This window comes from Vulpes lagopus, chromosome 15 (genome assembly GCF_018345385.1).
Source record: "Vulpes lagopus strain Blue_001 chromosome 15, ASM1834538v1, whole genome shotgun sequence".
Lineage (NCBI taxonomy): Eukaryota > Metazoa > Chordata > Mammalia > Carnivora > Canidae > Vulpes > Vulpes lagopus.
The window spans coordinates 42,836,503-42,863,630 of NC_054838.1; the positions used below are offsets into that span (position 1 = coordinate 42,836,503).

General features: G+C 45.8%; 1 protein-coding gene across 1 annotated transcript in view; it reads right to left on the minus strand.

Annotated features, from left to right (window-relative positions):
• VSTM5 (V-set and transmembrane domain containing 5) overlaps positions 1-20,538 on the minus strand; it is a 31,905-nt gene extending 11,367 nt beyond the window's left edge. Inside the window, exon 1 of the mRNA XM_041729922.1 lies at positions 19,929-20,538. Coding sequence (XP_041585856.1) covers positions 19,929-20,538 — 610 coding nt within the window. The remainder of the gene's footprint in view (positions 1-19,928) is intronic.
• Between the last annotated feature and the right edge of the window lie 6,590 nt (positions 20,539-27,128).

Below are 27,128 nucleotides of genomic sequence, written 5' to 3' on the forward strand. Positions count from 1 at the left end.
TTTGTGGGTGCTCACGATATACTGGTATAATGAACAAGTAGACACGCGTGGCCTGCTTGTCCAACTGCTGCCCCTTTGCGGGGCTGGGGGAGGGGGTGGAATCAGAAACAGGGGGATCTGTGTTGAGCTGACGGAGATGCTGGTGAGACCCCTTTTCCCAGCCCCAAATCTGCTGAGGAAAAAAAAAAAAAAAACACCACTCAAAGGAGAAACGGTTGTTTTAAGCTGCAACTAAAACATCCACACCTCTCTCTCAACTTCTGTCATTCTTGAAACAAGCAAGCCTGGAATTTTGGAAACAGGTTTCCTTGTGGGAGGTCAGCTGAGCAACTCGAAACATCGGGGCTTTGGGGCTGAGATGCCATGGAACAGTGTTGCCGACAGACATCTGTGCACAGTTTACAGTTTCTCCATCCCTCCTGTTAGCTGAGGAGTAAATTCCCCCTCTCGGTGCCTGCTTACCTGGTGACCAACACTCAGCTCATCTGCCCCCCACCCCACCCCCACCCCCACCCTGGCACCATACTGCTCCCTGGTGATCTTGCTGCATCATGGCCATGGGGAGTCACCCAGATGTCAGCCAAACCCAAACAACATGGATAGAGCAGACTTAGGCGGAGGCTGGCAGGCTGCTCCCCGTCATCAGGCTCCTGTAGTGGCACCTCAACCACAGGAGGATACACAGATCACTCCAGAATGGCGACAGCCACCATTTCAGTTGGTAACCAACCACCTGTTGGGTACTAGCTGTCATATGCAGTTATCACAGCCCAGTGAAACCCAGGCTGGGAAAGCTGAACGCCTGAGCCACTATCAGCTGGGAAAGATGAAGAAGTTTGATAACGTCATGTCATCAGAAGTATGCAGAAGTCACACTCCCACATTACCGTGCAGTTGTAAATGGGTGTAACTTTCTTGGAGGGCACTACGGTAGAATCTATAATAATTATTAGCACATATGCACCTTGATCCAGAAATGCCACTTTTATGAACTGATCCTACAAGTGATAAGGGCACACAGAGGTAGGTTTTTCATGGACGCAGAGCGTGGACCATAGCAGCAACAAAGGACTGGAGACATCCTACGTGCTCACTGGTAAGGGACCAGTAAAGGAAAACAGGCTCTTCCACTACTCTGGATACTTCTGACACCAACCACCTGGTGCACACCCCACTCTGGAGAGTGCCCCCACCTCGGACACCGACCACAAGTCCATGCCTCCTGTACTTCTGACCACCTGGCCATAAATCAGCTGTTTCCACCACCCCTTCCTCAGGTTCAATAATTTGCTAGAACGGCTCACAGAATTTAGGGAAGCACTGGACTCACTACTACCCGTTTATGATAAAGGATACAAGTCAAGAACAGGACATGGAAGAGATGCACAGGCAGGTATATGGGACTGGGTGTGGAGCCCCCATGCTCTCTCTGGGTGATCCCCCACCCTCCTAGCACCTTGATGTGTTCACCAACCTGGAAGCTCTCCAAACTTCCTCAGTTAGGGTTTGGGGGGAGGTTCCTTACTTGGGAAGAATTGATGACATCATTGGCCGTTGGTGATGGACTCAATCCCTAGCCTCTCTCCTCTCCCCAGAGGCTGAGGGTGGGGAGGGAGATCAGGGCTGAAAGTTCCAACGCCCTAATCCCACCTTTATTTCCTCCCTCAGCCAGCCTTCCTTTTCCAAGAGTCACCTCGTTAGCAGACTTAGCACTCTGGAGATTCCAAAGGTCTTAGGAAGTTGTGCATTAGGAACCAGGGGATAGGACCACATATTCTAACAGGAGATGCTCCTATCATTCTTGTCACCCAGGAAATGACTAGGACTTCAGGAGCTCTGTGTCAGGAGCCAGGCAGAAGGGACCAAATACAGATTTCTCACTGTCACAACTGGCTAAACAAATGATCAATATTTACATTCTCATACTACAGACATTTAAAAAATGAGATACATCTATATGCACAGATATTAGGTTATCTCAAAAATAACATGAAATGAAAAAGCACAAGGAAGAACAGTATGTAGGGAATACTTGCATTTAAGTAACTCTATGTGCATAGCCCACACCAGCTCATCCATATACAGCACAGAAAATCTCCGGGAGGATACTGCAAAAGCCAGGGCTGTGGGGATCTCTAGAGAAGGACTGGACGTCTGCGTGGAAGAAAGTTTTACATTTCACTTTCTACCCTTTTGAACAGTTGGGACTATCTTAGCAAGTTTGTGAATTGCTAAAAATAAATAAATAAATAAAAGCGGCATGGTCCTAAAAATAAATAAGATGCATGCCAAGGTTGGGTCTGAGCAACAGATTTTTTGCACTTGAAAATGCACGTGTGTACAATTAACAAAGTGCTTCACAAGCACTGTCTCCACCAGGGAGGCCGGCAGGAGACCTGAGTTAAAGAACTATGCTTTGGGGGATCCCTGGGGGGCTCAGCGGTTTGGCGCCTGCCTTTGGCCCAGGGCGTGATCCTGTAGTCCCGGGATCAAGTCCCACGTCGGGCTCCCTGCATGGAGCCTGCTTCTTCCTCTGCCTCTCTCTCTCTCTCTCTGTGTCTCATGAATAACTAAATAAAAATATTTTTTAAAATGGCTTCTCTTTAAAAAAAAAAACAAAACTATGTTTTTTGCTTCACTTGCTTATTTGATGTTTACTTTAGGGCAAGGACACAGAGGCCCCGAGGAAGAATGAGCCTGAGGTCTCACCAAGTAGAAAATGAGAGCTCTGGCTAGAACCCAATGTGTTTTCAGTGCCCCCACAACTGCCTCTAATAAAATAAAACACTGAGTATAGAGGTGGAGTATTATACCTCTTATGTTTCCCAAAATAGCAAAAGGCTCAGTGCTGGTAGAGACTTAGGAGACCCATGTCATTAGAACCAACAGTCCCCTTACCTGGGCTTGCCAGAATGGGAGCTGCTAGCCACATGCTACTTTTTTTTTTAAAGATTTTGAGAGGGCAGCCCAGGTGGCGCAGCGCTGCATGGAGCCTGCTTCTCCCACTGCCTGTGTCTCTTTCTCTTTCTGTGTCTCTCATGAATATATAAATAAAATCTTAAAACAAACAAAAAAAGAATTAGAGAGAGTGAGAGTGCATGCTTGTGAGCCAGAGAACTTGAGCAGAGGGAGAGGGAGAAGCAGGCTCCTCGCTGAGCAGGGAGCCTGAGTCCAGTCCCAGCTCCATCCCAGGACCCTGGGATCATGACCTGAGCTGAAGGCAGATGCTTAAACCACCTGAGCCACCCAGGTGCCTCTAGCCACATGCTACTGAGCACGTGAAATTAACTAGTCTGAATGGAGATGTGCTTTAAGTGTAAACTACACACTGGATTTTGAAGACAGTACTCAGTATGTTAAACGGAATGTAAAAGGATCTCAGTAATTTTTTTTACATTGATTACATGTTGAAATAATATCTTGAGTATATTGGGTTAAAATATAGTATTAGATTACACCTGTTTCTTTTTACTTGTTTAATGTGGCCACCAGAAAATTCAAAATTACATATGTGGCTTGCAATATATTTCTCTGGGACAGCACTGGTTTAAGAGAATCACTTCTTGGGACGCCTGGGTGGCTCAGCAGTTAAGCTCAGGGTGTGGTCCTGGGATCAAGTCCCACATCGGGCACCCCGCAGGGAGCCTGCTTCTCCCTCTGTCTGTGTCTCTGCCTCTCTGTGTCTCTCATGAATAAATAAAAATTTTAAAAAGTCACTTCTCCACTGTCTTGCAAAACAAAATTCTGTTCTCTTGAAGTTGCTCCACGCTCTCCTCAACAGCATGAGAAGTCCCTCAGTTTTTTTGTTTGTTTGTTTGTTTGTTTGTTTGTTTTTAGATTTGAGAGAGTGCAAGAGAGATCACAGAGAGGAAGAAGGAGAAGCGGACTCCTTGCTGACCAAGGCGGAGCTCGATCCCAGGACCCTGGGATCATGACCTGAGCTGCAGCCTACCGGGTTGAGCCGCCACGGCGCCCCTCCCCTACTCTAGTCTTCTTCATTCCTCAAGCACATTGGCAACTCTATCATGGGGTCATCATTGTAAGTACCTCCAGCAGCCCCCACCCCCTGGACAACCCATCCAGCATGTTTGCCTACCAGAACGTTCTCCGTCGGCCTCCAGCGGAGCAGCCTTCTCTCGGTGTTTGCTGTTCCATGGCTCCCGCTGGCCTCCTCGGTCTTTCCCCTCCGCCTCCCTCCGCTCTTCCCTACCCCGAGTCCTCACTTCCCTCGAGCCAGCCTGGCTCCCGCGGCCTGGCGTGTCCACACACTCTTGCCAGCTCCTTAAGCTCCATCGGCCTCTGTGCTTTCATATCTGCCTGGACAAGGGCCAACAAGGCTCTGCTTCCCCTCTGCTCACATGTGAGCAGTCCACACCGGGCAGACGTCCCTCTACAGCAGCAAAGCACACGGTTTCCAGCACGGGTTCACGGGTTCATGCACGTGGCCTCCGGGGCCTTCCACCCTATCTCCCCACGCTTCTTCCTGTCCACCGACTCCCTTTTGCACGGTTCCTCCGACCAAGTCCCTCCAAATTCCTCTTCCTGCTCCCGGTGTCCCTCGTGGCTCCTCTGGCCACGGGGTGGAAGCCCCGCAGGCTAACAGGAGCTCTGGCTTCCTCAGGTGCTGGGAAGGCTCCCCGGCCTGCCGGAGCAGGGGGGCCAGGGGGCAGGTGCGCGGGAACCCAGAGACCGGGGCCCCGAGGGCGGTGCCACACCGGCTGGCTCACCCTGAAAGGCCTTGACCTCTGGCCTGCCATTTCCTCATCTGTAATTAGGGACTGTCCCCGCTCAGCTGTCAATAATCCAATAATAATAATAATAATAAACCAACCAAAAATCCATGTGGGTGTGAGAACTTGACAGGAGGAGCAGTTTCCAAGGGTGCAGGAGGACCTCCCTTCCCTGACTTCTTGCCCAGACAATGGCCCTAAGAACTCAATCCAGTCTCCTTTCACTCAACAAGCACTTAGGGAGGGACGCGAAGGGACTGACATTTGCAGAGCAGCAGCTGGGGCCAGTGGCCTTGTGTGGAAGGCCATTATTAATTCGGTGCCTAAGGCACTCCCCGCCACCTTTCTCAGAGTCCCCAAAGAGAAGGCCTCTCGGCTGCCTCCCCGGCCACCGCTGACTGGACCTAGGTGGGAAACTAGGCCTCATCCACCTATTCCCACCATGGCTGAGAATCCTGATTGAATCCTGACATCCTCAACTGACCATCAGATCATCTGGGGAAGCTTTTAAAAATCCTAGCCTGGGATCCCTGGGTGGCGCAGCGGTTTGGCGCCTGCCTTTGGCCCAGGGCGCGATCCTGGAGACCCGGGATCGAATCCCACGTCGGGCTCCCGGTGCATGGAGCCTGCTTCTTCCTCTGCCTGTGTCTCTGCCTCTCTCTCTCTCTCTCTTTGACTATCATAAATTAAAAAAAAATAAAAATAAAAAAATAAAAAAAATAAAAATCCTAGCCTGGGCTAATGAATTCAGAATCTTTAGGGGGGGTGGGGTGGGGGGTAGGGGTAGGAGTGGGGAGGACCCAGGCCTCTGTGGATTTTATAAAAAAGATTTTATTTATTCATTCATGAGAGATACACACAGAAAGAGGCAGAGGGAGAAGCAGGCTCCTCCTCCGATGTGGGACTTGATCCCAGGACCCCAGGATCACGACCTGAGCCAAAGGCAGATGCTCAACCACTGAGCCACCCAGGCATCCCACTTCTATGGATTTTTTTAAAACCCCTGGGATGCAGCCAAGCTCGGTGACTCCTGAGTGAATCCGCAGTAAGGAGTTAACAGCTGAAACTCCTAACCCTTCAAAGGGACACTTACTAAAGCCTAAAGCCAAAGCAGTGAAGGGCTGACAGGTGAGACAGGAATGTCTGCGACAGCCCTTTCGGTGAGCTATTTGGGGGAAATGAATTTTTTCTGGCATCTCTCAAACTGTATTATTTCTAGTGATGCTCTGGGGTTAGGGAGCAGTTCCACTTCCCAGTGCTCTTCTTCCTCAGTGCAATAATCATTTTCAGCATCAGAATCACTGCAGGGCCTGTTCAAATACAGTTGCTGGGCCCCCTCCCGTTCCTCATTCAGTAGGTAAGGGGTGAGGCCGCGGAGTTGGCATTTCTAACATGTGGCTAGGTAATGCTGCTGCTGGTCCTAGGACCACACGGTTAAAGCTTTGACAGTTATGATTCTGCAAGCTTGGCCAGCCCCGGTGGCTCAGAGGTTTAGCGCTGCCTTCAGCCAAGTGCGTGATCCTGGAGACCCGGGATCGAGTCCCACATCGGGCTCCCTGCATGGAGCCTGCTTCTCCCTCTGCCTCTCTCTCTCTCCTCTCTGTATATTCTCATGAGTAAATAAATAAAATCTTAAAAAAAAAAAAAAAGATTCTGCAAGCTTTTGGGGCCCGGGGGGTACTAAGGACGCTGCTAGCATTCCTGCAGGCCAGTCCTTCCTCTTCTCCAACAACGCCAACACCACTTATACCACGCAGGGGACCTGCCTCTGCTGCAGAACTTGTTATCTTGGAGAAAGGAAGATGTGGGAGACCGGATCATGGCCAGAATGACATCTAGTGGGTAAAGACTGAGAGGACACAGGTTCTGGTAAACAGAATTGAGGCTGTGCGGGTATAATGGACGCATTCTTGGACTCTCGAGTCAAAATTTAGGTTGGCCAGTAATTGCCACGTGATCTGAGGTAAATTCCTTAGTTTCTGTCATTCTCAGTTATAGTACTTATGAAATAAACATACTATGATAGTGCTGTGCTCAGTTCCTGCAGCAGAATGAAGTGAGACAGTACATATAAGGAGCTTGGTACCGTTTGGCACCGTTTCTAATGCTTGGTGATCACTCAATAAATACTACCTATTGGGATCCCTGGGTGGTGCAGCGGTTTGGCGCCTGCCTTTGGCCCAGGGCGCAATCCTGGAGACCCGGGATCGAATCCCACGTCGGGCTCCCGGTGCATGGAGCCTGCTTCTCCCTCTGCCTGTGTCTCTGCCTCTCTCTGTGACTATCATAAATAAATAAAAATTAAAAAAAAAATACTACCTATTATTATTTTTTTTTTTTAAAGATTTCATTTATTTATTCATGAGAGACACACACAGAGAGACAGAGGCAGAGACACAGGCAGAGGGAAAAGCAGGCTCCATGTAGGGAGCCCGATGAGGGACTCGATCCCGGGACTCTAGGACTGTGCCCCAGGCAGAAGGCAGGCACTAAACCGCTGAGCGACCTAGGGATCCCCAATACTAGCTATTATTAGTGAAAATTCCTGGAAGATCCACTGAGCTGCTCACTGAGGTAGTGAGCTCCCCATCACCAGGGGTGTGTAAGCAGAAGCTGGAGTTAGGCCAGGGATTGAAGCAGTCTATTTGAGACTAGAGGCTGGAGTGTTGGTGGAGGAGCCTGGTCCTTCCCAAATCACATAGCAGGTATAGACTGGAATGAGCATCTGTAAATCTGTGATTTCCTTGTGAAAGTATGTGAAGAGACTGGATGACCTGAAACTCCTCCTTGTGGAATTCCTTCTGGAATCTTTCTACCATAAGCAAGAGCCATCCTTGCTGGAAAGCTGAGCTCTTCTGAATGGCCATGGGCTGCATTTCTACTCAGATGCCAGGGAAGCCAAGCACAGTGGAGGCGGCTGGCTGGTCCTGCACAGGCTGGGGGTGGGGCACTGCCGGGGCTGCCGTCTGCACAGCGGGGCTGCAGGGCTTACGGTTGGGCCTGGGCCAGGGCCCAGCCTGGGAAACTGGAAAGTACGGTTCTCAGGTTCCTCTGCAGTAAATGTGTGTGGAATAGGAGGACTGAGGAAGAAATGAGGTGCGGTGACATCCCAATAGTTCCCTGGGACGAGTTTATAGGGCGCCTGAAGGCCTCTGGAAGAGGGGCATAGAGCAATCAAAGGATTCAGGCACACTCATGACTGGGTACCACGGCCAGGGCACGAAGCTGCTAAGAGAGACTAAGGGCCAATTAAAAAAAAAAAAAAAAAGGGCCAATTCTTCATCCTGCAGATTTTAGTTTAAACATCACTTCTTCCAGGAAGCCTTCCCTAATCGCTCAACACCAGGCTGGAGGTCCCAGCTCTGTGTTCCCAGGGCTCCCTGTTCCTAGTCACACGCTTACCCCAGTTCCTTGTATTTCCTCTCGGTTAGTGGCTCATCCTCCTAGATCAGCTCTCAGCTCTGAGCCCAGGGGCGGAACCATGGTCACTGTTGAACCCTCTGAACCTCAGTTTCTTTACCTGTATAATGGGGACTAATAGCACCTGTGTGACGGTGAATGGAAAGCAGCCGTTGCAGTACCAGGCACAAAGCACGTGCTCCATAAACAGCCACACACACTGTTGTCTTGTAACTGTTATTAACAATTACAAAACTCAGGAGAGGCTGGCTTTTCTCCTCTTCAGCTCCCGGCCTGCCTTGCGTTCATTCTAGAGGAGCGACTGCCCATCTCCCCGCTGGAAGCGGCCGGCAAGCGCACGGCCCGAGCTCAGGTCTGTATCGCCGGCGCCCAGCAGTGTGTATGATATGACAGATAGCAGGCTGCGCTGTCAAACCTGACATAAAAGAATAAGCTCTGGTTCAGGAACCCCTGAAATCCCATCCCAAAGTACACAGAAGGCGTGGTTGATGGTAACAGGAAAGAGCAGGTCTGCTGTTTTGCTTCTGGGCATTGGCTTCCAAAAGGAATGTGATCCACTCCCCTGGTGAGCCTGGGGCAGGGATATGAGTAGAGAAAGGAGCCTCAGAGGAGGTTCTCTAGTCACTGCTTGGTGCCAAGGGACCCACATCTCCCTCCTGATTCTGTGGCATTAGTGTAAGGGTCTATCAGAAGAACGATTCCAGCACCTTCCACTAAGATCCAAAGCCTTCCCAAGCTCTATCCCTTTACGTGCTACAGAACTTGTAAGATTACATAGGAAGAAATTGGCAAGTGTTGGAAAAGCTGGTTTAACTAAAGAATGGTCACCCTGCTACTGGCACAAAGGGAAAAAAGATGGCAGTGCTGTGTCTGTGTTTATTATTTCCTGTTACTCAGAACCTTCTCCCTCCTGGCTCACCTGGCTACCTCCTATTTGGCCTTCCAGACTTGCTCTTCAAGAAGCCTCTTTCCAACTCCAACCAAGCTAAGTAAATCCCTTTCTGTGCCCCAGGGCACCTAACAGCAAATCATCAGGTTAGGATCTGACGTCCCCCTGGGCCCCCCTGGGCCATGCCATCCCCTATTGCTGAGTATCCTTAGTTCCTGGCACAGTGCCTCTCACATAGTAGGTACTCAGGAACTATTATTGAGCAAACCGAACTCCCAAGCCAAGCAGCCTTATCTCCTGACCCAAGCCTGGTGGGAAATTATCTATAGGTTTTTCAGGATCAAACCATAAATAAGACATAAATGAGGGGCGCCTGGGTGGCTCTGTCGGTGAAGCGTCTGACTCTTGGTTTCAGCTCGGGTCCTGATCTCAGGGTTGTGAGATTGAGCCCCGCATCAGGCTCCTTGTTCAGCTTGGAGTCTGCTGGAGATTCTCTCTTCCTCTCCCACTCTGTCTCCCCCTCCAGCTCATACTCTTTCTTTAAAAAGTAAATAAATAAATCTTAAAAAAAAAAAATGTGAGACTCAGCCATACAATGATGGATGTTCTGAGAACAGAAGGTAGAAGAAACACACATACTTCCTGACAAGTCGTTTCCATAGGGTAAGACTAATGGAAGGAACCTAGAAACGGCCTTGTTGAGGAGCACCTCCTGGCCACATATTAGAAGCACCCAAGGAACTTAAAATTGAAACAAAGCAGTACTGGGTCCTGCCCTTGGAGATACCCACTTCACTCTCTAGAGTAGGTCTGAACATCTGTAGGGCTCACAAGTCCCCCCAGGTGGCTCTAATGTGTGGCCTTGGCTGTGAGCCACTGAGCCAGCCCATCCTCCTTGTCTTGTGCAAGCAAGGGAAGAAGGTGACTTGTATGTGTTATCTTCCTCTGGGACTGGGACCAGTCACCCAGGCTCTTCCCCTTCTCCCTCTGAGGCTTTCTTGGGAAATTTCAGACCAGTCAGGCCCCTCTGTGGTCAGGATGGCACAGGCCTGAGCTGTCCCTCAGGGTGCATCTTAGCATGGGACCGGCCAATGTGTTTCCTGAACCACACATGAACGATGAACATCCTGTGCTCCCTTCACGGTCTGGTGTGTCATCTCCCCTTTGCCCACAGGGCTGACTGGTGCCTCCCCAGCCCAGCAAACCAGTTCAGGAGAAAATCATTTTCTAACTCTGAACTTGCTAATCTGGCCTCTCTCCTACCCTCATTTCTTCTGGATAACTAAATAGATTCCTACCTCATTTTCCAGGGAAAACAGAGGTGCGGGCAAACCAGGGTCCTGAATGCACTGGACCAGGGACTTACAGCGTCAGCAGGATCTCAGAGGGAGGTTTCTGCTAAGATCCTGGTAGAGGATGCTAAGGCAGCAGCTTCCTCTTCTGTTTTTTAGCACGTCCAGACCCTGCCAGGCCCCCAAAGCAATAATGCATCTGTTTTTTGAATGCCTGCTGTATACCTAGAATTCTCTTCTCCATCTTGTCTTATACACTTACTTCAAGACTCAGCCTCACCTCCTCCATGAAGCCTTTCCTACTCCCCAGATAAGCTGCCTCCTGGTGACTGCCAGAAGCAACACATGTCCTCTCAGGAAAGGCTTCACTTCAGTCCAGGCCAACAGAGATTATAGAAAAGCTACTGATTTGCTATTGATGCATTCTGACCTTAGAAAATTTTTAAAATATTTTTAAAAAGTACCACAGCAGACAGGATAATGAAAAGTAACCTTTAAGCTGAGCAGCAAAAAGGGGAAAAAAATCATAAAAAATGAGAACAAGTTAAGGGAACTCTGAGAAATCATCATGTGTAATAACATTTGCATTATAGAGATCCCAGAAGGAGAAGAGAGAGAGAAAAGGGGAGACGACTTATTTGAAGAAATAACAGTTATCTGGGGAAGGAAACTGACATCCTGATCTAGGAAGCAAAGAGAACCCCTAACAAGATTAACCCTAGGAGGTTCACACTAAGACACATAAAGGAACTTAAAATTTTGTTATTTTAAACAAAATGTAGGGGGTCCTGGGTGGCTTAGTCAGTTGGGCATCCAACTCTTGGTTTCAGTTCAGGTCAGGGTCTCAGGGATGTGGGGCCAAGCCCCCCGTAGGGCTCTGCAATCTGTGGAGCCTGCTCGAGATTCTTTCCCTCTTCATCTCCATCTCCCTCTGCCCCTCCACTCTCTCTCTCTCAAATAAAGAAAAAAAAATCTTAAAAAAAATAAAATAACAAAAAATCATTGAGCTTTAAATTTTAAAAACAGCAAGAAAAAAGAAAACAATTACATATAAGAGGAACTCCACATGGCTATCCACTGATTTCTCAGCAGAAATTTTGCAAGTCAGAAGGAGTGGCCTGGTATGCTCAAAGTGCTAAAAGGGAAAAACCTACAACCAAAAATGCCCTATCTGGCAAGGTAATCATTCAGAATAGAAGGAGAGAATTTCCCAGACAAACAAAAGTTAAAAGAGTTCATCACCATGAAACCAGCCTCACAAGAAATGTTAAAGGGAATTCTTTGAGTGGAAAGAAAAGGCCATACCTAGAAATTTAAAGAATTATAAAAGGGAAAAAATTTCATGAGTAAAAGCCAACACCTAGTTAAATAGCAGGTTGACCAGTTACAAAGTTGATATGGAGATTAAAATACAAAAATAGTAAAATCAGTTATAGCTACAAAATTAGTTAAGGGATATGCAAAATAAGAACATGTAAAATAGAGGCAGCCAGGGTGGCTCAGCGGTTTAGCACCGCCTTCAGCCCCGGGCATGATCCTGGAGACCTGGGATGGAGTCCCACATCGGGGTCCCTGAATGGAGCCTGCTTCTCCCTCTGCCTGTGTCTCTGCCTCTCTCTCTGTGTCTCTCATGAATAAATAAATAAAATCTGAAAAAAAAATACTGTTAAAGAAAAAGAACATGTAAAATATGACAACATATACATAAAATGTGGAGGGGGAATAAAATTTCATGCTTTTAGAATGTGTTCAAACTTAAGCAACTGTCAACCTAATATAGACTTCTTTACACATAAGATGTTATAGATGAACCCAATGTTAGCCACAAATCAAAAACCTGTAATAGGTTCACAAAAAGCAAAGAGAAAGGAATCCAAACATAACACTAGAGAAAACCAATCGAAACCACAAAGGAAGAGAGCAAGAGAAGAAAGAAACAGAAGAACTACATAACTACCAGGAAAAAAATGAACAAAATGGCAATAAGTACACACCCATCAGTAATTACATTGGGGATCCCTGGGTGGCTCAGCGGTTAAGCGCCTGCCTTCGGCCCAGGGCGTGATTCTGGAGTCCCGGGATTGAATCCCACATCGGCTCCCTGCTTGGAGCCTGCTTCTCCCTCTGCCTGTGTCTCTGCCTCTCTCTCTCTCTGTGTGTCTCTCATGAATAAATAAAATCTTAAAAAAAAAAGTAATTACTTTACATGTAAATGAACTAAATGCTCCAATCAAAGGACATAAGGTTACTGAATGGATTAAAAAAAGAGACCCATTTATGCTGCTTACAAGAAACTCATTTCAGACCTAAAGACACATACAGACTGAAGTGAAAGGCTTGAAACACATACCATGCAGGGCTACCTGGGTAGCTCAGCTGGTTGAGCAGCTGACTCTTGATTTTGGCTCAGGTCATGGTGTCAGGGTTGTGGGATCAGCCCTGCATCAAGACTCTGCACTGAGAATGGAGCCTGTTTGGGATTTTCTCCCTCTCTCTCTCTCTCTCTCTTCACCACCCACCCACTGGCTCTCTCTCTCTCTCTCTCTCTCTCTCTAAAAACCAAACCAAACAAAACCAAAAGCATATACCATACAAATGGGAGGAGAAAAAAAAAGCCAGGGTAGCAGTATTTCTATCAGACATAAGAGGCTTTAAAATGAAGACTGTAGCAAGAGAAAAAAAGACACTACATTATGACAGAGGAATCAGTCCAACAAGAGGATATAACAATTGCAAATATCTATGCACCCAACACAGAGTTCTTTTTTTTTTTAAAGATTTATTTATTTATTCATAGAGACAGAGAGAGAGAGAGAGAGAGAGAGAGGCAGAGACACAGGCAGAGGGAGAAGCAGGCTCCACACAGGGAGCCCAACACAGGACTTGATCCCGGGTCCCCAGGACCACACCCCGGGCTGCAGGCGGTGCTAAACCTCTGCACCACCGGGGCTGCCCAATACAGAGTTCTTAAATACATAAAGCAACTATTAACAGAGATAAAGGAAGAAATTAACATAATACAGTAATAGTAGGGAACTTTAACACACTACATACATCAATGGATAGATTATCCAGACAGAAAATCAACAAGGAAATAGTAGCTTTGAACAACACATTAGACCAGACAAACAAATATGTACAGAACATTCCATCCAAAAACAACAGACTGCATATTTTTTCAAGTGAACATGGAACATCCTCCAGAGTAGGTCACACAGTAGGCCACAAAACAAGTCTCAATAAATTTAAGAGGACTGAAATTATATCAAGCATCTTTTGCACCACAACCATATGAAACTAGGAATCAATTACGAGAAAAAGACTGGAAAAAACACAAACACATGGAGGCTAAACAACATGCTACTAACCAAGTCAATAAAGAAATCAAAGAGGAAATGATTACAGCAGAAATAAACGAAAGAGACTGAAAAAAAAAAAAACAGAAAAAAAATTCATGAAAGCAAGAGCTGGTGCTTTGAAAAGATAAAATTGATCAACTTTTATCCAGACTCATCAAGAAAAAAATGGAGAGGACTCTATTAATTAAATCAGAAATGAAGGAGGAGAAATAACAACCAATACCACAGAAATACAAAAATTACAACAGAATATGGTGAAAATGCATATGCTAACAAATTGAACAACCTAGAAGAAATGGATAAATTCCCAGAAACATACACTCTTTCAGAAATGAACCAAGAAGACATGGAAAGGGACACCTGGGTGGCTCAGTGGTTGAGCGTCTGCCTTTGGCTCAGGACGTGGTCCTGGAGTTCCAGGATCGAGTCCCACATCGGGCTAACCTTGAGGAGCCTGCTTCTCCTTCTGCCTATGTCTCTGCCTCTCTCTCTGTATCTCTTATGAATAAATAAACAAAATCTTTAAAAAAAAGAAAAAAAGAAAAAGGAAGACATGGAAAACCTGCACTGATCAATTACTAGTAATAAAATCTGTTAAAATAAAAAAAACCCCAACAAACAAAAGTCCAGGACCAGAAGGCTTCTCGGGTGAATTCTATGACACATTTAAAGAAGACTTAATACCTATTCTTCTCAAATTATTCCAAAAATAGAAGAGGAAATAAATCTTCCAAATTCATTCTATGAGGCCAGCATTACCCTGATACCAAAACCAAACACACGAGAAAAAAAAGAAAGAAAGAAAGAAAATTATAGGCCAATATCCCTGATGAACATAGATGCAAAAATCCTCAACAAAACAGCAAAACAGAATTCCACAAAACCATAAAAAAGTCATTCACCACAATCAAGCGGGATTAATCCAAGGATGCTAAGGTGGTTCAATATCTGCAAATCATTCAAGGTGATACATCACATTAACAAGAGGAAGAATAAAAACCATATGATTATCTCAACAGATGCAGAAAAAGCATTAGACAAAGTACAACTTCCGTTCATGGTGAAAACCTCAACAAAGTGCGGTTAGAGGAGACATACCTCAACATAATAAAGGCCATGCATAAAATCCACAGCTTATAACATACTCAGTGGTGAAAAATGGAAAGTGTTTCCTTTAAGATCAGGAACAAGACAAGGATATCCACTCTCACCACTCTGATTCAACATAGTATTAGAAATCCTAGCTACAGCAAGCAGATGAGACAAAGAATGAAAAGGAGCCATACTGGTAAGAAAGTAAACCTAGGGGCAGCCCCAGTGGCGCAGCGGTTTAGCGCCGTCTGCAGCCCTAGGGTGTGATCCGGAAGACCCAGGATTGAGTCCCATGTCGGGCTCCCTGCATGGAGCCTACTTCTCCCTCTGCCTGTGTCTCTGCCCCCTTCCCCCCCGAATAAATAAATAAATCTTAAAAAAAAAAAAAAGAAAGTAAACCTATTTGCAGATGACATGATGCTATATGTAGAAAATCCTAAAGAAATTAATCCAGTAAAGTTGCAAAATACAAAATTAACATACAAAAATCGGTTGTATTTCTATACACTATAATGAAGTAGCAGGAAGAGAAATTATGAAAACAATTCCATTTACAGTAGCACCAATAAGAACAAAGTACATATGAATAAACTTAACCAAGGAGGTGAAAGACCTGTACTCTGAAAACTATACTGATGAAAGAACATTGATGAAAAATAGCATTGATGAAAGAAATTGAGGACAACACAAACAAATGGAAAGATATACCATGGTCATGGATTGGAAGAATTAATAGCATTAAAATGTCCATGTTATCTTAAGCAAACTACAGATTCAATGCAATCCCTATCAAAATGCCAATATCATTTTTCACAGAACTAAAATTTGTATGGAACCACAAAGACCCCAAATAGCCAGCCATTCAGTCCTGAGAAAGAAGTACAAAGCTGAAGGTTATCTCAATCCCGGATTTCAAGATACACTACAAAACTATAGTAATAAAAACTGTGTGGTAGGCACACAGAAACAGACACAGAGATCAAAAGAACAGAACACAAAGACCAGAAATAAACTCATGGTTGTATGGTCAATTAACTTACAACAAATGAGGCAAGAATTTATAATGGGGAAGACAGTCTCTTCAATAAATGATGTGGGGAAAACTGAAACCCTTGCTTACATCACACACAAAAATTAACTGAAATGGATTAAAGACCTAACTGTGAAACCTGAATTGATAAAACTCCTAAAAGAAAACAGGCAGTAATCTCTTTGACATTAGCCTTAGCAACATTTTTCTAGATATGTCTCCTCAGGCAAGGGGAACAAAAGCAAAAATAATCAGGACTACACCGAAATACAAAGCATTTGCACAGCAAAGGAAACCATCAAAACAAAAAGGTAACCTATTGAAGATATTTACAGATGATATATCTGATAAGGGGTTAATATCCAAGATACATAAAGAACTTCTACAATTCAACACCAAAAAACCCCAAACAACCTGATTTAAAAATGGGAAGAATATCTGACTAGCCATTTTTCCAAAGACATACAGATGGCCAACAGACACATGAAAAGATGCTCAGCATCAGCAATCATTAGGGAAATGCAAATCAAAACCACAATGAGCTATCGCTTTGCGCAGGTTAGAATAACTACTATCAGAAAGACAAGAAATAACAAGTGTCGGTGAGAATGGAGAAAAGGTAACCCTCATGTACTGCTGGTGGGAATTTAAACTGGTGCAGCCACTGTGGAAAATAGTATGGAGGTTCCCCCCAAAATTAAAAATAGGACTATCATACGATCCAGTAATTCCACTGCTGGATATTTATCCAAAGAAAACAAAGGTACTAATTTGAAAAGATACATGTACTCCTTTGTTTACTGCAGCATTATTTACAATAGCAAAGAAGCAACCCAAGTGTTCATTGACTGAGGGATGGATAAAGAAGATGAGGTGTGTGTATACACACACACACACACACACACACACACACACACACACACAATGGAATATTACTAGGCCATAAAAAAGAATGACACCTTGCCATTTCTGACAACATGGGCCAGACCTAAGGGGAATTATGCTAAGTGAAATAAGACATGGATAACACAAATACCATATTACTTCACTTAAATGTGGAGTCTAAAAAACAAAACCAATGAACAAATAAACAAGCAGAAACAGATTCTTATATACAGAGAACTGGTAGTTGCCAGAGGGGAGGTGGGTGAGAGGATGGGTAAACAGGATGCAGAGGTATAAACTTTCAGTTACAAAATAAATACAATATGGAGATGAAAAAGTACAGCATAGGATACACAGTCAATCATTCAAAAAAAATTTTTAGGGCAGCCCGGATGGCTCAGTACTTTAGCACTACCTCAGTCCAGGGCGTGATCCCGGAGACCCAGGATGGAGTCCCACATTAGGCTCCCTTCATAGAGCCTGCTTCTCCCTCTGCCTGTGTCTCTGCCTCTCTCTCTCTCTCTCTGAAAAAAAAATTTTTTTTAAAGATTTTATTTATTTTTTATTTATTTTTTTTAAAGAGAGCACAAATAAGTCAGGGGAGGCACAGAGGGATAGTGAGAGGGAGAGAGAATCTCAAGTAGACTCCACCCTGAGCAGAGAGCTTCACACAGGGCTTGATCTGAGATTATAACCTGAGCCGAAATCAAGAGTAGGTCCCTTAACCAAGTGAACCACCCAGCTGCCCTCAGTCAATCATTTTTTAACAATGTTCTTGGTGACTATACTTATCTTGATGAGCACTGAGTAATATATAGAATTATCTAATCAATATGGTGTACACTTTAAGGTAGCGTAACATTGTATGCCAATTATGCATAAATAAATAAGTAAATAATAATAAATGTTACAGAAAAAGTTTTATAGGGAATGAAATATATAGGTGTCCTTAGGTCCTGGTGATAATTAATGGAGAAAGGAGGGTCTCCTGACTGTAGCCCCATCCCAGACCAGCATAGACTATATCAGATCTCTCTTGGAGATCAGAAATTAAGAAATCTGGATGATTTTCTGTTTGAAAGCCCTCACCACTCCCTCAATAGCTTCATTTAATCCTCCAATAATTTTTTTGAGCACTACCCCTGTGGAAAGGAAGTGTGTGTGCAAGGCATGCCATGTTGTCCATATGATGTGCGTATCACTAGCCATTGTACTTGTCATCCTGTGATGGGGGGCTGCTCTCGCCTGAGTGGGGGCTGAACACTGAAAGCTCAAATGTCTAGCAGGACAGGGCTGGCTAAGTACAAAGCAGAATATTTATATGATGACACAGGTATAGCAGCCAAGAGCAATGAGCAAGATCTCTGCTTCTCAACGTGGGTAGAGCTGAAAAGAAAGTGGTGTAAACACTAGGTTTCTGAATAACGAGTACAGCATATTGCACCATTTTTTTTTTTTTTTTTTGCTGAGTACTGTTATATGTATACAAACCCACCGTATATACATCTAAAATGAGAGTGCAGAGAGAGACCTCAGCTCGTATGTCTCTGTTTCATCAAGGGCCAGTGAAGAGCTCAATGCTTAATAGGTGCTCAGTAAATGTGAGCCACACAGACAGCAGCACCAGGTGACCAGTAGGGCCTTGTCTTGGAGTAATGGATCTGGGCCTCTCCAGGGGCTTCAGTGAGATTCCTCCTACACTGACTCTCCCTCCCCCTCCCACCCGTCCCACCCCCAGCGGAGCCCAGACCCCACAGCTCCATTCTAGTCGTGGGTGCTCCTGGCCTATCCACTCCCTCCCCAGACCCAGACTCAGCCTGCTCTCTGTTCCCCTGTTCTCCTGGGGACTGGGCCATGAATGACTCAGCCGGCCAGTTCTCCTTGCCAGGTTCTGAACCTCTGGGGCTCCCAGAACATTAGCATCTGCAGCCTCTCAGGGCTCAGTGCTGCAAGCTGGTGCCCTCGTTTGCTCTCTAAGGGCACGACTGTGAACTAGGTTCCCCCACTGTGGCCTGCTTCCTACAGGCCGAGGGTGCCAGCAATGGGAATGAATGAATTATGCACTGTGGCAAATGGCTGGCCCAGAGTGTCAGGAACATCTGCACAGATGTTGTATAAGAATGGGGGTGGAAACGTGTTGGAGGGCTGAAAAACAACTGAAAAGCTCACTGCAACGCCAGACACACCGACCTACCCGAAGGACTAACAACCAGTTATTTCTTTCACAACAGGCCTCCAGAATTGTACCTGATCTATCCCGATCTTTCTAGGTTTCTGAGGTTTGCAGTCTCCAAAGCAGGGCTTTAGCCAGAGCAGTGTAAAGGGTCCAGAGCGAGATTGCCTGGGTCTGGACTGAGTATCTGGTGACTGTACAAGCAAAAACGTCTGCGTGCCTCGGTTTCCTCACTTGTGAAACAGTGAAAAGTGATCGAGTGGCACTTACAGAAATGCCTTGTGGATTCGAAGACAGAAGTCTTGTAAAGGCTGAGGGATGGTGAGTGCATAGGTCTTAATTGTGCAGGCTTTTACTGCGGGTGCTCCCACCTCCAATGGCCCTGCACCAGTTACTCTAAATCTCAATGGACTAATCTGCAAAATGGGGAGGACAATAATGTTCCGGATGAGACGACAAGGTTAAACTGTTACAATCTGTGGCTCGTGTCGTCGGGAGTTTGCGCAGACTCCTCCAGATCGGGAGACTCTAGGGCCAACCCGCCCGGGCCCGCCCCTCGGTGCACGGGCGAGGACACCTCCAGCCTAAGGAGCCCAGGCCCCGGGACCCGACCCGAACCCCCAGGACCCCTTTTCTTCAAGAGAGGTGGCTGCGGGTTCATCTGGGTGACCGGGGAAGCCCGCGGAGGTCGAGGGGGCCCCACCGTCGGCGCGGGGCCCGCGTGCCCTTGGGGGTCGGGGACGCCTCGGCCGCAGTCCTCGTTATTCCAGGAAAAAGAAACAGAAAATACTGCAAAGGAGGTTATCTCCCCGCCGGCTTCCGGCTCTGATGACGCCCGGCCGCGCGGGGCCGCGGGCACCTCGGAGCGCCCCGGGGCGCGGGCGGGAGAGCCTCGGCTCAGCGGGTGCCCCGCCGCCGCCGGCGCCGCAGGGGACGCGCCCACCCCTCGCCCGGCCCGCGGGGGGCGACTCCGTGCGCGCCCCGAGCTCCGCGGCCCCCGCCGCCCCCCGAGCCCCCGGGCCCCCCGCGCCCCCCGGACCCCGCCGCCCCGCGCTTACCTTGCAGAGCCCGCGCCGCCGCCAGGCAGAGGGCGAGGAGCCCCAGGGCCGAGCCGCAGGGCTGCCTAGAGCCGCGCGGCGGAGGCCTCATGGGCGATCCCTGGGCCGCTCGCGCCGGGCACCGGCTCCCAGGCTGCGCCGCCACAGCGCCGCGCGGCGCCCTCCCGCCTCGGCCCGCCTCCCCGCGCAGGTCCTGGCGGCCAAATGCAGATGAGCAGCCGGCCTGCGCGGGAGCCGTTCCCAAGAAGCGGGAAGGCAGGAGGAGAGACAGGGAAGGGGGAGCGGCGGGAACGCACACGCTCAGAAGCAAATAATGGCAAGTGACGAGCTGCCTGCTTCCGTTCACACCCAGTCCACTAGCATTGATTCCAGAGTCGGCTGGTTGCTGGATGGCAGGAGGGAGGGGAAGCACCGGCTGTGGCTGCTGCCCGAGGACCAGTAGAGACCGTCTGATGGCTCTGCGGGCAAGGAGAAGGCTTTTTGAAAGTGAAGTGACAAACTGGTGAGAAGGGTGACAAGGGGGTCTCAGGCTGCTCTGGCTGAAGCCATTGGATACTACTATCATAGTAGTGATATCCGTCCACCATCCATCATCTACCCATCCATCCATCAGTCCATCCACCTCCATCCCCCCACCCATCCACCCCTCTCTCTCTCCAAGTGTTCACTGACAGCCTCCTTGTTTGCACAAGGACTGGCACATAGTAGATACTCAGAGAGCATGGAGGAAATGTTTGAACCACATAGTGTTTGCTTCAGGGACGGGCACATTGGGCCCTCCAAGTCTGTGCTTGGATTGCTAAAATCAGAGGATACAAACCTGGGAATACTGGAGGAGCATCTTGCCTGTCACGTGGAGAGGCCCTGAATTAAGAATGAAGCCAAGATGACACAAACTGAGCCACAGGGAACGACCAAGAGAGATTGAGCCCTAATGACATGGTTTGAGCTCTGGGATTCTGTACACTTGCCTTTGCCACTTACGAGCAAGTAAATGATCTCTCTTGACTGGGAAAATTTAATTTAGATTTGTATGACATAGGATTGAAAAAAATGTCTTGACTAATAAAAGTGATCTTGACACTTTTCTGTTTTCTTTATCCCACATATGGGGATTTAGAAATCATTTGTATTTGTTTCTCTGTCAAACTTTTATCAAATCTGCCTTTGTACTGAGTAGTGTGCTAGGCTCTGCAGCTCCAGAGATGAATATCATGGCTCCTAATCCCAAGAAATTCACAATCTAAGTAGAGACCTGGAGACTGAATGATCCAAATTGGGAAAGATGTCCAGGTATGAGGACTTTTCCTGCTGAGGCCAAGACCCAAACTGGCTGATTTGCTCACTGCTGCATACCTGGCACCTGGCACATGGTAGGTGCCTAATAACTATTTGTTAAATGAATATAGGAATGAGAAAAACTGAAGCCTGAGAAATTTGAAAGAGAAGGATTTCATGATATCAAGAGCTGTGAAAAGCCTAGAGTGACCCAGTAATGCTGCGAGTTTATCTCCTGACTCTGTCACCTACCAGTTCTCTGGCCATGGAGACATGACATCAACTCTCTGGACCTCTGATGGGACCAGACTGTGCCAGAAACGGGCAACCCCGTCTGCACATTAGAAATAAAGCATCATGGCTTGGGTGTCCCTCCGGTTCAATTGAATCAGATGTTCCAGGGGTGGGGCCTGCACATTAGTGTTTTTTGAAAACTCTGAGTGATTCTGATGTGCAGCCAAGGCAGAAAACCACTGCTCTTGATTAGTTAGAAGCTTCTTCTGGTCACGTCTGATGACACTTAAATCTGAGATTGTCAGATCCTTTCTGTAGAGTAGGATTGTGTAGAGCAGGGAGATAGTAGGAGTCCATTTAAGTCTTGATTATATTGACTATTTTATTTCCCTTCTCTGTTCCTTTATTCCTCTCTCTCTCTCTCTCTCTCTCTCTCTCTCTCAAGTGTTTTATTTATTTATTCATGAGAGACACAGAGAGAGAGGCAGAGATACAGGCAGAGGGAGAAGCAGGCTCAATGGGCGGGGAGCCCAATGTGGGACTTGATCCCAGGACCCTAGGATCACGCCCCAAGCCGAAGGCAGACGCTCAACCATCGAGCCACCTAGGTCCCCTCTCTCTTTCAACAAATATCAGTTAAGGGCCTGCAAGATACAAGGGATGACATCAGTCTGGTTGAGGCAGAAAGGAAGGAGCAGGGAGGAAGACTGGAAAAGTAGATTGGGACTAAGACTTAGAACGTGCTTGTTTTTACTAAACTCAATATTGAGGGTGCTTGTTTTTGCTAAAAGTATATAATTCAAGATTCATACCTAATCTGATACATTGGCTCCTTCTTTGCCATCTTTGGCATATACTATAGCTCTCAGGTATTTGGTAACTTTTCTCACCAACCAATCACTCTGGAAAAAAAAAATCAACACCCACCACTGCTATTTTCTCAAAATCTTTGGAACCCTTTTTTACTTCAAGAGAAACAAATTATGTTCTCATCTTTGAGAACAGTCCTGACTTTAAATATGCTATTCCATTGTTCCTGTCAGTACATATGAATTTGTGAGCCATGTACCCTGGTGTTTGGTTCTGGAAAACTGATCACTACATTCAGATGATCTGTTAACTTCTTGCTTCTTTCATCTCTCTTGAAAATATGCTTATTCTTATGTATGGACGTTGTTATGGTGCCATGCAGGTGGCTGAGCTGGGAGGGGATGGAATGTTACAGTATACAAACTTTGTTAAAGTTTGTTCCTTGGAACTGGGTTTTTACGGTGCCATATAGCATACTAAAGCTCTTATGCTCCACTGGCTTGGTCCACACCAATGCCTGTACCATGAAGCCCGAGTGTAGCCTCTATGAACAGATGTTCCACTCTTAGCTGTGTGAGCTTAGGCAAGGTATTCAACATTTCAGCAGTTCTCTTTTCTTTTCTTTTTTCTTTTCTTTCTTTTTTTCTTTTTGTAAAAGATTTTATTTATTTATTCATGAGAGACACACAGATTGAGAGAGAGAGGCAGAGACACAGGCAGAGGGAGAAGCAGGCTCCATGCTGGGAGCCCGACATGGGACTAGATCCCCGGTCTCTAGGTGCCCACCTTGGGCTGAAGGCGGCGCTAAACCGCTGTGCCACCCAGGCTGCCCCTCAGCAGTTTTCTTAACTGTAAAATGGGATTCCGATATTACTACTACTGATGCTGCTCTGAAGATCAATAAGATACAGGTGAGAAGGGAGATGATTGCACAGAAAACCCTCGATCCATTATCACAATGTCCAGCTCATAATGGATGCATAATAGATGCTCACTAACTGAATAAATCTCCCCATGGTATTCATGCTTTTTAGCCTTGGGCTCAAAGATTATATTTCTAAAGGACAGAGACCATTTTTTACAGATCTTCTATGGGTTGTCTCTTCCTGCACAGTGCTGGGCATATAAAAGGTGTTCAATAAATATGCAGTGGGGGCAATGTTGTGGATGGCAAAAAGTCTAACTTGAATTCTGGTCTTAGCTGTTCCATTACAGAAACGATTTAATATCACTGGGTCTCAGTTTCTTTGGTAAAAATAGGGTGTTAGCCCCAATATTTATAGCAGCAATGTCCACAATAGCCAATCTATGGGAAGAGCTGAGATGTCCATCAACAGATGAATGGATAAAGATGTAGTACATATATACAATGGAATATTACTCAGCCATCAGAAAGGATGAAATCATACCATTTACATCAACATAGATGAAACTGGAAGGTATTACACTAAGTGATATAAGTCAATCACAGAAAGACAATTATCATATGGCTTCACTCATATGAGGAATATAAAAAATAGCATAGAAGATCATAGGGGAAGGGAGAGAAAACTGAATGGGAAGAAATCAGAGGAAGACAAACCATGAGAGCCTCTTAACTATGGGAAACAAACTGGAGTTGCTGGAGGGGAGGCAGGTGGGGGGATGGGGTAACTGGATGACGGGCATTAAGGAGGGCATGTGATGTGATGAGCACTGGGTATTATGTGCAACTGATGAATTACTGAACTCTACATCTGAAACTAATGATGTTCTATGTGTTGGCTAATTGAATTTAAATTAAAAAAAGAAAAAAAATTGAGTGTTAGGCATTGAGTACATGGTCTGGAGCAGATGCCATGTGCTTAATCAGAATATGATCCACAGGAGATTTTCAATCAAATGTAACAAAACAAACATAAAAGTTAGACAAGCAAACAAAATGGTTTTCCTGAACTACCTGGCATTCGTGAGCTAATTGGCACACAGAGTCCAACATTACCATGGTGTGCCCGGATGGGCTGGGTATCCCAGGTACAGGTGGGTGCTGGCTGTTCAGTCTAATTCCAAAAAAAAAGCCAATGAAAAAGTCACAAAGCCAGGGCACTGTGAAGGAGTGCTGCTAAAGTAAAACATGCGTGATCAAAGCTTATGAGTTGTATTTTTAAAATCACAATTTACCACCATGTTCAACAAAAATTACTGGGAACCATATGCCCCACAGAATTTTCTGATCTTGTGGACCATCACAGACAACACTGGTGTAGGAGCAATCTGCTCCAGCACAGAAGAGCATTTTATCACTGATCTCGTTTAGAATTGCTGGTGCCTGGGGATGATAAAAACTTTCAGGTGGGTCTTAATTCATTTTTAAATTCTCTTTAGACATTGAACCTCCTTGCATCAGGGGTCAGCCTCTCCCTGCCCCTGGTTCACAAGGGATTACAAATATTTGGTTGTCCTTGGACTCGATTTCTCTGGCTTCTTACAACCTGAACATCATTCTCATCTCAGTACAAACATCATTCTCTTTGAGAGGCTTCCAATAGCCCTGTCCTACTGATCTTCACAGTCACTGTCCTGTATTTTAAAACCAACTCTACTGAGGTTTAATTGATATGCGGAGAAATGACATTGGGTGATTTGATGAGTTTTATTATATGGATCCACCCATGAAATAACGACCACGACCAAGACACAGATATTTCCATCACTCCCAAATTTCCTCTTTGCAGCCTGTCTGTCCTCCTCGCTGCCCTCAGCCCCGGGCAACAATTGGATTGTGTTTGTCAGGGCAGCAGATTCATTTACATTCTCTAGAATGTTATATAAAGAGAATCATACAGCGTGCAGTGTTTCGCTTTGTTTTGTTTTTGTTCTTACCGAGCATCATTTTGAGATTCTTTCATGTTGTTGTATGGGTCAGTGTTCCATTTCTTGTTATTCCACTGAAGGGCTAATCTGCAGTTGGTATATTCATTCACCCACTTATGAACATTTGGGTTATCTTCTGTTTTTGCTGGTTGACATCAGTCTGTTTTATTGTCTTCATTGACTAATCATTATCTGATATAATCTTTTGATATCTTCTTTTTATTCATTTGTTTTTACATTTTTTACATTTTTATTTTTTCAGATTTTATTTTATTTTTTTTAAAGATTTTATTTATTTATTCATGAGAGACACACACAGAGAGGCAGATACATAGGCAGAGGGAGAAGCAGACTCCCTGCAAGAAGCCCGATGGTGGGACTCGATCCCAGGCCCACGGGATCACAACCTGAATGGAAGGCAGATGCTCAACCACTGAGTCACCCAGACGCCTTCATTTTTAAAGGATTTTTTTAATCTTGTTTTTTGTTATTTTGGTTTTTTTAAGTCTAGTTGTTTAGGTGACTCCCCTCTTCTCCTGAGCTAAAACACAAAGGACCTTAGTCTATTGTTTTTCACTGCATCTTCAGTAGGGATGCAAGATAAGAGTTCATGAGTTAAATAATCCTAGGAATTTCAACACTGGGAGCATTCCTGAGTTCAAATACCAACTACGGGCATCATTAATTTTGTGACCTTGAGCAAATTGCCCCACCTCTGAATTTCAGTTACTTTATCTGTAAAATTTTTAATTAATTAATTAATTTATTTATTTATTTTAGAGAGGGGTGAGGGGCAGAGAGAGCAGAGAAGAGAGAATCTCAAGTAGACACCCTGCTAAGCAGGAAGCCCAATGCGGAGCTCCATCTCACCACCTGTGCTGAAAGAAATGGTGGGATGCTTAACCCACCACACCATCCAGGTGCCAGTCTTCATCTGTAAATTGAGCATTAATCATACTATCTCACAAAGTTTTCAGGGTACAGGTAGGTTACTAACAGTGAAAAGTCAGTGCTGTCCTAAGTGTCTCAGAAGTAAGAACTTACTTAATCATTTAATCAAATAATCAATCCCATGAGGAAAGGACTGTATCTTCCTACCCATTTCACAGATGAGGAAGTTGAGGCACAGAGTTAGTAACTGCCAGAGCTTCAACTTGCACTCAGGCTGTTTGGCTTATGAGACTTACCACTCCATTATTCTGCTTCTCTATGTTATCAAATGACATAATACGTGAAGTGCTCAGCACAGTACCTGACATATACCTGCTTCACAATAAATATGACTTTCTTTCTTCCTTAGGTATAACGTCAGAGAGAAGGATGCCAAACATTCCACTATTTACCTATAATTCCAGAATCATAGGTGCAAAGTTGTAGCTTGTAAAATTCAATGTAATTTTGTAGATCGGGATGTACGGCATTATTTTCAACCTCTAGACAGTTTCTTAGTCTAAGACACGATCATAAGTACTGAGAAGGATGATAAGTTGACCAAGTAAATCAGTGTTACTATATTTTTCCAGTAAATTGATTGTGAGCCCTTGCTTGTTTTTTAAGATTTCATTTATTTGGGGATCCCTGGGTGGCGCAGCGGTTTGGCACCTGCCTTTGGCCCAGGGCGCAATCCTGGAGACCCGGGATCGAATCCCACATCAGGCTCCCGGTGCATGGAGCCTGCTTCTCCCTCTGCCTGTGTCTCTGCCTCTCTCTCTCTCTGTCTGTGACTATCATAAATAAATTGAAAAAAAAAATAAAAAAAAAAGATTTCATTTATTTATTTGACAGAGAGAGACAGCACAAGCAGGGGAGCCAGAGAAGGACAGAGAGAAGCAGGTTCCCTGCTGAGCAGGGAGCTGGAAGCAGGACTCCGTCCCAAGACTCCAGGATCAAGACCTGAGCTGAAGGCAAGTGCTTAACCCACTGAGCAACCCGGGTGCCCTGATTGTGAACCCTTGTTTATATGTGTGGCCTAGGAGACTCCTGAGACCCTTTGAAGGCAAGTGAGGGCTGGCCTGAGGGTGTCCA